General features: G+C 49.6%; 1 protein-coding gene and 1 non-coding gene across 3 annotated transcripts; both read right to left on the reverse strand.

Annotated features, from left to right (window-relative positions):
* Positions 1-213: 213 nt before the first annotated feature.
* Positions 214-11,487, reverse strand: TSR1 (TSR1 ribosome maturation factor). Of its 2 annotated transcripts, none has more exons than XM_037880696.2 (15): positions 11,323-11,487; positions 11,143-11,243; positions 10,820-11,033; positions 10,572-10,706; positions 6,824-7,254; positions 5,856-6,015; positions 5,134-5,285; positions 4,591-4,793; positions 3,967-4,129; positions 3,567-3,677; positions 2,934-3,066; positions 2,255-2,371; positions 1,834-1,974; positions 1,293-1,367; positions 214-1,128 (listed from the first exon to the last, which is right to left on the reverse strand). In XM_037880696.2, exons 1-15 carry the CDS (start codon positions 11,426-11,428, stop codon positions 950-952), a joined length of 2,421 nt encoding a protein of 806 aa, XP_037736624.1. In that variant the 5' UTR covers positions 11,429-11,487; the 3' UTR covers positions 214-949. The 2 variants fall into 2 exon arrangements, 1 of the variants encoding a protein (XP_037736624.1); XR_005222669.2 differs by having other exon boundaries at positions 988-1,128; positions 1,854-1,974.
* On the reverse strand, positions 3,262-3,352 carry LOC114018995. The gene has a single exon (XR_003564162.1). It is a non-coding gene; the product is annotated as a small nucleolar RNA SNORD91 family (small nucleolar RNA).
* Positions 11,488-11,503: the final 16 nt, after the last annotated feature.

Consider the following 11,503-nt stretch of genomic DNA (forward strand, 5'->3'; position numbering starts at 1 on the left):
GGTGGGTGGAGCCAAAGAGCTGGTCTCACAGCCTCCCTAAGGCAGGCAGTTGGAATGAGTTTCATGCAGCTAGCCCCCTGCCTGGGGCCCAAGCCCAGGCTTCTTGGAGAGAGCACTTTTGTGTTCAGCAGCAGGAAATAATGGTAAAGTCTGACCCCCATGCTCTCATGTTACTGACCCTTTTGCACAATATGAAAACCATTACCAATTAAATTAACAGGCATCAGGTTTAATACGAACAAGGGGAAGTACTTTTTTCCACACAATGGCAAGTTAAACTGTGGAACTCATTGCTATGGGATGTTGATGGCCAAAAGTATAATTGGGTTCAGTGAAGAAAGAGATAAAGGATAGATCCATCAATGGCTATTAGCCAAAATAGTCAGAGATGCAACCCTAAACTTCTGACTGTCAGGAAGGGAAGACGGGTGGATCACTCCCAACTGCCCAGTTCTGTACACTCCCCCCTGTTGGAGACAGGATGCTGGGCTAGATGGACCATTGGTTTGACCCCGTATGGCAGCCTATGTTTTTATGTTCTCAAGTTACATACAAATGGCAGGGGAGAGGGTGAAACCCAGAATCCCTCGTGCAGCTTCAGGAGCTTCTAGCCTGGCAGGAGGGAGTGAACAAAGCCTGCATGCCCAATGTGCACAATAACTCAATCCAGCCACCCCCCCATGCAAGAAATCTGGGCACTTGGACTTCAATTGAAGTGAAGATATATTTACCATTGAAAAACTGATATTGGAGGCCAGGGCATAGGCAGTTGTGAGCCGGATCTAATGCTGCAGCAGCCAGCATGAATGCTGGACACAAACCCTAGGAAAGGCACAGCACTAACAAGTTCAGGGCAGTTCTCCCTACTTCTCACAAGGCTTGGAACAGCCAAGCACCCACGTGGGGTGCAGGAGATGCGAACCACAGCAGCCACGCTAGGCCTGGAGGGTTATTCCATCTCCACCTCCTGCATGGGGAGCTGCTGTTCGCTTCTCACCCATGGTACTGGCTCCGGCACATGCGGGTCATAAGTCCATTTAGGGAAGACGCGCTTGTACAGATTCAGCAGCACGGTGTCCTGGGATTTCAGCTGCCCATCAAAATGACACTTCATGTGACCATGAGTCCCTAGGCAAAGAAAGCAACAGAAGCTGTTAGCTGCATTTTGCCTGTTCCTCTTCCCCAGCCCAGGGAAGAGCAGACAGTGTTTGAATAGGGATGCAGGGACAGTGAGTGTGGCCCAGCACCATGAGAGGAAAGCAATGGAATGCTGCATGTCAAACCTGGCCTACCTAGCGGCTCTGTGATGTGTCCTCTGCGGCCCCACTTGGTCCTCAGCTCCACCGGCTTAAACCACAGCACATCCTCTGCCGATCAAAGACAAGAGACACGTGAGAAACAGGCCACAGTAGTCTCCAGCTCCCCAGCACCCTGCCACATAGCTAGCAAACCAGGCAGGACTCGGGTTGCTTGAGCTACTACCCAGAGCAGCTGTGAGTATGGCAAGCTGCTGCACACTGGCCAAAGAGCTATAGTGTGCATTCACCTATAGGCACGGCCTGAAGAAACCAAATCGCTGCTACATGGATGGACGTACTCGGAACATGAGAGCCTCTCTGCAGGGCAGGGGACACTTGCTGAGCTATCTGGGTCATGTCAACACATATGTCAGAATGTTCACACTGAGCCCAGCTCTGCACTTCCAGGTCTCAAAGGCTCTGGTTATTGGAAATCATGACACTTTCCTATGGAACTGCAGGGTGTCCAGAGTCACACAGGACCCGCTGTACCATCCCGCCGCGCCCACCCCTTTGCCCCACACACACCATGTACCTCTGTTAAAGAACATGTACCGCACTACAGCCGTCTTGCTGAAGATTTTGAAAGGGTGACCACTGAGCACCAGCCGCTTGATGAGGATTCTGTCTGGATCCACTGAGAGCAGAAAGCCTGTGGCAATGAGGTCGTGCATTCCTGTGGAGCAGAACTGACATGAATGCCACTGCTCAATGGGTCCTAGAGCAGGGCAGTCCCCACAGCAAGAATAAGGACAGGACCATTACTCCAGAGACTGAGGGAGAGCAGATAGGCAAGTTAACCCTCTCAGAACCCTTGACAGATGATTAAGGCGCAACAGATGCGTGGCAGTATTGGAGAATGGGACCCAGATCCATCAGTGGAAGCTGGAAACCTCTGCTGCTAGGATTAGCTTTCATTTCTCATTCAGTCACCCCCTCAGCGCTCACTGACTTACCGTTACTCCTTTGTTTAAACAGTAGCACCGAGGCAGGAGGGAAAGTGATGGGAGCATAAACAGTCACCACCAGGGCTGCATCAGGCCGCAGAAAACGCTCCAACTTGTGCTTATCAGCTAGAAGAGAGAAAGCACCAAGTAAAACTCAGTTACCAGCCAGTGCCCTGCAGGGGAGCTCCAGGACCCAACACCAACAAGCAGCAGGCCAGCCACAATGCACACTAATTCGGATTCTCAACACTCTTCAGGTCCGTCCCCTCCCTCCTTCTGCTCAGCCTTGGAAGCACCCTCAGCAGCATGGGGTTGTGGGTCACACGCAGCCCCCCCTCCCTCCACCATCACAATAGGCTGTTGAAAGCCAACCCCTTGGAAAAGGAGATCACCAATTCAAACTATAGAGCCTCACCCAATCCCAAGCAAGGATGAGCCCTACCAGTACCACTTCCTCACAGTCCCAGGGAACCACATGTTGCCCAGGCCAATCCATCCCCCTCCAACAAATGGACTCAATTCCTTTCCCCTTGAAGCACGACAGCCAAGATATGCAAGTCCTCAGAGTCCCTTCAGCCAACCCAGGTTTCCCACCAGAGACCCCAGCCAGCAAGGGCTCTGCACAGAAAGGGAGCAAAGGGCCCCACTCTCTGAATGTAGTTTGTCCACCAGTGGATCCTACACCCACCTGAGCTATGCTGGGAGTACAGAGGGCAGGCACGGAAGCGCCTGAACCCACAGTGGAAGATCAACTCCTCCTTGGCTTTCACTGTCTCATTGTTGCCCAGGTGCCGCCTCACCACAAAGTTCAGCACAGACATCTGCAGAGAGAGGGAGAAAGGCAATGCTGAGGGGCCAAGCTCACCTGGAACAGGATGGCTGCGAGGCTGAAAGCCATGGATGATACAGAACAGCTCCGCAAGCCAGATGTCTTCAGTGTCTCAACAGCTCACAGCCCCGGTGCTTCAGCCAAAGGGCTGCCATATCTTCCTTTTATGCCAGAGAATCCTCATCCCCACCAGAGAAGCCTCAGAGCCATAAAGGGTTTATCAGCAAAACTTCAGCCAGGTTCAGACATTCTGGCTTAAACTATCATGGCCATCTGCATGCTATTATGACCCCCAGAACCTGCAGAAACAGCTTCAACCCCAGCCAGCACAAGAAGTTTTGAACTGGATTCCTTGTACACCCAGCAAAGGCCCCAGGAAGGCCAGGAGAACGCCAAGCCTGTATCAGCATGAGGGGAAAGCTGCGTGCAAGAGGCACAGTGGCTTTCCAGCTCTTCTGGATGTTGGCAGGTTACAACCTGTGGCATACTCACCTTCTGCTCATGGGGAAGCAGTGAGAATAGGACCAGAGGCAGCCCCTGCCTGAAACTCTCCATCACTGAGATAGGAACACTACAGATGTGAAGCGTAACGTACCAGCCAACCTGTCGAGAGAGGACAGAGACAACAGTTAATGCAGGTTCCCAGCTGTCGAGGTGTGAAGGAGCATGCGTGCGAGGAGCTGCCTGGGCGCACAGGCTGTGGGGTAGAGAAAACAGGACACCAGTACTACCTGGGATTTCTCTACAACACAGGAACAGGCCTAGCCAGCAACTGGCAGTGCAGCAACTTCACTACCAAACCTTGCCTGCCAAGAGTGAGGAGACACATCAAGGAAGGAGGCAAGATGGACAACATCAGGGGAAGATAAATGAGCCAAGGAAAGGCAGGTACCGCAGCCCCTTCAGTTTCCTCTTTCTCTATCTGCCGGAAGACATGCTTCCTGGTTCGGGAGAAGTCCTGGAACTGGAAGATCCTGGCATAATCCCTGGGGAGATTCTCTTTGGGATCCCAAGGAGAAGTCCGGAAACTCTTGAGCCCCCTGTACTTCTGGAACCTGGAGGACAGAGTTTCAGAGACTTTACTCAACAAATCCTATAGCAGTTAGCAAGCAAACACCCTTGCGCATGGTGAGGACTTCTGCATTATACCTTTACAGGGACTTACACCACACGTGGTCTCACAGAGAGCAAGGGGGAATTCATCCTGCTCATAGGGGAGATCTGAGCATGGAGAGTCAAGAACACTCTGATGCCATCAGCACCCAAATGAGCCCCACCGAAGGGGACTGTCACTGCACCAGCCCACTGGATCCGACAGGCACAGGTCAAGGATCTAGTCTGACGCATCCACCCACATGGGTTCTTGCTACAGGAAAACTCCACCAATTTCACTGAGCAAACTAGAGCATGCCGAGTCCCATTTCCCCATTGCACACTGCTGGTCTCAAAGCCAGGACAACTCCGGGGAGAGTCACTAGGAGACTTGCTCCTTCCATCCTGGCATGAGGTTTCTTACCGGACTCTGGCAGGCAAGTTGCGGGGGGTGTCCACCTCATCTGGGAACATTTGATCCAATCTCTCCTGTGTGTACTTCTCCAACATCTGCTCCTCATCCTCATCCAGCTTCTCGTCGTATAGGTCATCCCGAGTAGACTCTGCTACAGCCATGGTCTCACACTCCTCCTCTACAAGCTCCTCCTCCTCACTGCTTTCCCCAACCTGACACAGACAGCATATACTAATCTTGATGTGCAGAGTCCACAGGCAAGTGTACTTCCACACACACTCCAGGCAACACTGCAGGGGCTGCGTGCATCTTGTACAATGCAGAGCACAGTCCCCGCATGAGTTTAGATAAGAGGGTAGCTGACTATGACAGAGGGAATAATACAAAGGGGCATGTGGCTGCATCAGATTCTACCCTTTGAAATGTGGACACCAGCCTGGCTGTATGTTGTGCCCTTTCACTGCCTGTCCGGGTGTGGAAAAAACAGACAGTTTGCAGGGTGGCAAGCACACTAGTACTCGGACACAACCTACAATATCAACCTTTTGTTACCTGGGAAGCCTCTTCCATCAAATCTTCATCCTCCATGTTATTCTCCTCCTCCTCCTCACTGCCATCTTCTCCATCATCCACAATCCATGCAGCCTGGTAGCTGGATGTTCCCTTGGGGACCTTCACCACCTTCCTCCTTTCCTTCAGGGACTCTGCCAGATTTCCAGAGTGATTAGTATTGCACAGGCCTCCCCCACCTCTTTACCTACAGTAATGCAAGACATGGCACTAGGCTGCTCCCTCTCATTCCCCTTTACAGCTGTGTGGACAGTCAGACAGAAGAGCAAGTTACATGAAACACGTGGAGGGATTTACAGCAATGTATCTTCCCTGTGCAGAAATCAGTAACCAGAATCCAGAGACTGTTCATGCATCCCTGGGATCTCACCATTCATCATCCCTAATGCCAGGATTGGAGAGCACGGCTCATTCCCGCACACAGCAGTTAGGAATAACCCTGTGCTATACAGCCATCAGCAGACAGATGCTCGGGATCCCATGACATGTCCTCCAACGATCTGACCAGCTCAAATTCAGAGTAAAACTGGAGAAGTTATGCAGCCCAACAGTCAGAGGAAGGGGCTGTAAATAGGAGTCAAGAGGGGCCTGGGTTCAAAGCTAGATACTATGCCCAGCCTTAAGCTTCTCAGCTACAGCGCGTAAAAAGTAAAAACTTCACCAATAATCTAAGGAAAGGCTAGAGAAATATTGCCAGCACTGACCTTCTGCCTCTTTCAGCTCCTCCTCAGTGGGCCAGGTCTGTTCCCCCTCCATAGGGTCAGGAATCACCTCTGATTGCAAAGATTCCTGTCTTCTAGGATCTGCCTTCATCAGGACCTTAATGACTTCCTCCATCTCAACAACACCGTTTATAGAATCATCCTAGCAGACAAAGTCATTAAGTGAAAACCCAGTCAATTCTAGCTGCACATTGCAGTTTGAAGCAAAGGACTAGCCCCTCCACAACCTCTCCTTACCCAAGATAATCCCACCACTAGCAAGAAAGTACTCACCCACAGCACACCCCCTATGCCCATTGTAAACACTGTGCTCTGTCCAAAGAGCTTCTCTGAGAGGGCAAAGCTTTACAGTCTTCCTTGAACCAACCTGAGTGCATGAGCACAGGTGCTGACTGTTGGAAGCGAAGGCATATTTAGGCCTGACAGATGCCTACTGTGGCTTTTCATAGTCTGTTTTGATAACATTTAACATAAGCATAAGGAAAACTGCACATGTGTAAGAAATTGAAGACTAATCATGTTTGTGAGAAGAAAAGCTAAAGTAACTAACTAAAAAAAATAAAGACTAGTTTGAATTAACACAAAACCTGCACTGATGGGGGAGAGGAGTTAATATGAAAATGAAAGACTAATAACATATGTATAAGAGAAAATAACAAAAAGTTATAAGTAAGTGTGTAACAAAGGGAGGTTAAAGCTGTACTGTCCAGTGCTGGAGGAAATTGTGAGGAGATTGTCCCAATGAGCTACCTCTTTGTGAGTCACTGATCACTACTTGCCGAGTGTTTTGCCTTCAGAAAGATTTATTAGACCCATCTGCTGAGTAACTGAATCTTAATCCAGCACTGAATTTTAGATAACATTGGTTCAAAGACCCTGCAGCTTCTAAACGATTACCAGGGAACAAATAACTCTCAGTGGGCCATTCAGAGTCCAGAACACCATCCTACCTGTATTTCCATGTCCTGGCCCTTCCTCTGCTGGTCTTTAGCCACTCTGGGGTTTAGAGAGAAAGGGTCTGGAGGGGCATCAACCTGCGTCATCTGGAAGTCTCCATGTCCCACGATATGCACCAGGCTGTTTACATTGAGGGTCCGTCCCCGAACGAAGCCAGATACCTTCAGGGTCCCCACCAAGTCACTATCGTGGCTGGGCACAAACTCAGCCTCTTGGGCAAGCAAATAGGCCCGTCTGTCACGGAAAGTAAGGTGGCGCTGCTTCTGGGCAGCAAGGTGCCTCAGCAACAACAAAGACTCTTGCTCAGTGTTCAGGGGGAAGAGTTTGGCCTCCGGGAAGCGCTTCTCAATGGCTTTGCCCAATTTCTTCTTGGCATCTGTCTGTTTCTTCTGTGGGACATCAGCGACTCCATGGACAGCAAGGGCTAGCAGACAGCAAAGAGAACAGCAGAGTTAACAGTCAAAACTCAAAAAACTTCTGTTGACCACAGCCAAGAAATAATGAGACAGATGAACACTAAGATTTTCAGAACCAGAAGCGATCAAGTTTGTGATACATTCACACTGTAGGTTAAAAAAGAAGGCTCACCCATTCAGAAAAAAAACAGACATTCAGTCACCTTACAAACTGGAAGGAGGGCAATCTATACTGAGAAAGCACTCGCTAGGGCAGGGATCATCAGCATTAGCCACACAATGTACATCAGAATGGCCATACTAGGTCAGACCAATGGTCCATCTAGCCCAGTAACCTGTCTTCCGACAGTGGCCAATGCCAGGTGCCCCAGAGGGAACGAACAGAACAGGTAATCATCAAGTGATCCATCCCCTGTCATCCATTACCAGTTTCTGGCAACAGAGGCTAGGGACACCATCCCTGCCTATCCTGGCTAATAGCCATTGATGGACCTATCCTCCATGAATGTATCTAGTTCTTTTTTGACCCCTGTTATAGTCTTGGCCTTCACAACATCCTGTGGCAAGGAGTTCCACAGGCTGACTGTGCATTGTGTGAAAAAATACTTCCTCTTGTTTGTTTTAAACCTGCTGCCTATTAATTTCATTTGGTGATCCCTAGTTCTTGTGTTATGGGAAGTAAATAACACTTCCTTAATATCATATCCCCCTTAGTTGTCTTTTTTCCAAGCTGAAAAGTCTCAGTCTTATTAATCTCTTCTCATATGGCAGACACTCCATACCCTAATCATTTTTGTTCCCCTTTTCTGAACCTTTTCCAATATAACTTTTTTGAGATGCCGCGACCACATCTGCCTGCAGTATTCAAGATGTGGGCGTACCATAGATTTATAGAGGCAATATGATATTTTCTGTCTTATTACCTATCCCTTTCTTAATGATTCCCAATATTCTGTTTGCCCTTTTGACTGCCACTGAATATTGAGTGGATGTTTTCAGAGAACTATCCACAATGACTCCAAGATCTCTTTCTTGAGTGGTAACAGCTAATTTGGACCCCATCATTTTATACGTATAGTTGGGATTATGTTTTCCAATGTGCATTACTTTGCATTTATCAGCATTGACTTTCATCTGCCATTTTGTTGCCCCGTCACCCAGTTTTGAGAAATCCTTTTGTAGCTCTTCACAGTCTGCCTGGGACTTAACTATCATGAGTAGTTTGGTATTATTTTCAAATTTTGCCATCTCACTGTTTACCCCTTTTCCCAGATCATTTATGACTATGTTGACTAGGACTGGGCCCAGTACAGACCCCTGGGGGACACCACTATGTACCTCTCTCCTTTCTGAAAACTGACCGTTTCTTCTTACCCTTTGTTTCCTATCATTTAATCAGTTACCAGTCATTCAGAGGACCTTCCCTCTTATTCCATGACTCCTTACATTGCTTAATACTCTTCGGTGAGGCACTTTGTCGAGGCCTTTCTGAAAATCTAAATACAGTATATTCACTGGATCCCCCTTGTCCACATGCTTGTTGATCCCCTCAAAGTATTCTAATAGATTGGTGAGGCATGATTTCCCTTTACAAAAACTATGTTGACTATTCCCCAACAAATTACGTTCATCTGTGTTTCTGACAATTTTGTTCTTTACTATAGTTTCAACCAGTTTGCCTGGAATTTAAATTGGGTTTACCAGCCTATAATTGCCGGGGTCACTTCTGGAGCCCTTTTTAAAAATTGGCGTCCCATTAGTTATCCTCCAGGCATTTGGTACAGAATCTGATTTAAATGATAGATTACAGACTACAGTTAGTATTCCTGCAATTTCACATTTGAGTTCCTTCGGAACTCTTGGGTGAATACCATCTGGTCCCTTCCGATATATTTTGTACCCTGGTATTACTGTGTCCCATTGATTATCCTCATTCCTCAAGTTTCAGTAATGCCTATTATATCCATATCCTCATTTAATACGAGGCACTCTAGTTCACCTATCTTATTATTTAGACTTCTAACATTGGTATATAAGCACTTTAAAAACCTGTCACTTTTTAGCGGTCTCCCATTACATGATGTAATTGAATGAGACTTTTTTTCATTTGACTGTTTATCATCAGATCCTACCTTTATTTTATTATCTTCCATCCTCTCCTCCTTACTAGGACATAGAGAATCTCCATTAATAGATTCCCCCCTAAGGCACGTCTCTGTCCGAACCACATGCTCCTCTGCACCTGTCGGCTTTCCCCCAGCCCTCAGTTTAAAAACTGCTCTATGACCTTCTTAATTTTAAGTGCCAGCAATCTGGTTCCATTTTGGTTTAGGTGGAGCCCATCCTTCCTGTATAGGCTCCCCCTTTCCCAAAAGGTCCCCCAGTTCCTAATAAATCTAAACCCCTCTTCTCTACACCATTGTCTCATCTGCACATTGAGACCCTGCAGTTCTGCGTAACCGACCCTGTGCGTGGAACTGGAAGCATTTCAGAGTATGCTACCATGGAGGTCCTGGACTTCAATCTCTTACCTAGCAGCCTAAATTTGGCCTCCAGGACCTCTCTCCTATCCCTCCCTACATCATTTGTACCTACATGTGCCACGACCATCGGCTCCTCCCCAGCACTACACATAAGTCTTCTAGATGGCTCGAGAGAGCCACAACCTTCACACTAGGTAGGTAAGTCACCACGTGGTTCTCCTGCTCATTGAAACCCAGCTATCTATGTCTCTAATGATTGAATCACTCATTACTAATATCTGTCTCTTCTTAATAACGGGAGTTCCCTCCCCCGGAGAAGTATCCTTAGTGCAAGATCATCTAGAAGGAGGGTCCCAACTATGGGATCATTTCCCTCTGATCTAGTCAGATGTTCTCCTTCCCTGAGACTTTCATCCTCCTCAACAGCACAGAAGCTGTCAGACAGGAGATGGGACCGTCTCATCTATGTACATCTCTGTCTCCCTTAGCTCCTCCAGCTGAAGATGTACGGATGTAGATTCATTTGTGCCCACTATGTAGCACATTTAAATGATCAAAATGCTAACAAGTGTTCAAAATGTAGGCAGCAGCCTGGATCCAAGACGCCTCTTATGTTTTTAGATCCCCAGCATTAACTCAACAGGGGTGCACTCACAGAGTGAGGCTGCAGGGGACGGATGACATTGGATCAACTGATCTGCACTCCAAGCTTCTAGATAGCAAGATCCAGTGGCCACCCACCTGCTATATGGGGGTTCTGGTTACTGCACCAGCTTCAAGTCAAGAACTCTGGAATCTCTTTAGACACCCTGCTCCAACCCCCTGCTTTTTAATTCACCTACCATAGCTGGGGAGCCCCTGCGCAAAGAGGCAAGAGAGGCAGTAATCTCCAGTGCTGTCCCAGCCGTCGAGCGGATCCAGTACAAATAGCAGGGTATCAGCTACTTTTGCCAGGTCTAACACAGCATGAAGATTCCCTAGAAACACAATATCAGAATATGGCAGAAGGAGACACTGATGAGTTTCAGCAGAACACAGTGGAATACTAGGAGCCAGCACAAGCCCTCCTGTTCCTTCAGGGTTTCCTTACCCACGTGGGCCGTCACAAAGCGCCATCGCTGTTTAAATCGGGGGCAGAGCAGCACAAAACCCTCTGCTCTCTCATCCTTACGCACAAGGGCGGACTCGTCACTCTGAAGCAATCTCAAGGCGTCGTGGGTGGCCACCCCAGCGTGCAGGGGGACCACCACCACCAGGTGAGGCGGCCCGTCTTTGCTGCCCAGGTTTCGCTTTTCTGCCAGCACCTGGGAACAGAAACAGCGGGCAATGAAGCTGCCCCGCCCCCGTCGCTGCTGGGGCGGGCGGCTCCGGCCCCCCGCGTGTCACGCCCCACGGCTCGCCCCGCTCGCTCACCGCCTCCTTGCGCTGCCTGCGGAGCTGCAGGGCCTGGTGCCTCCGGTCCGGCTTGGTCAGGTCCCGGCGCCGCCGGCTCAGGGTCTTGGCGGGGACGCGGCCTAGGGGAGAGAGCGGCGGTTAGCGCGGGGCCCCCGCGGCCGGGCAGGGCGGTTAGCGCGGGGCCCGGCAGGGTCTCACCTCCCGCCCGGCGCTGGGCCCCTCCGCGCGGCTTCCGCCCCTTGTGCGGCTTGTTCTGCTGCTTCAGGGCCCCGGCCCGGTGCGCGGCCTCCGCGCCCGCAGCCATCTTGCCGCCCGGCCCTTCCGCTTCCGGGCAGCCCACGTGCGTCACCCGGAAATGGCACCTTCACTTCCGGTCCGC

This window comes from Chelonia mydas, chromosome 17 (assembly GCF_015237465.2).
Source record: "Chelonia mydas isolate rCheMyd1 chromosome 17, rCheMyd1.pri.v2, whole genome shotgun sequence".
Lineage (NCBI taxonomy): Eukaryota > Metazoa > Chordata > Testudines > Cheloniidae > Chelonia > Chelonia mydas.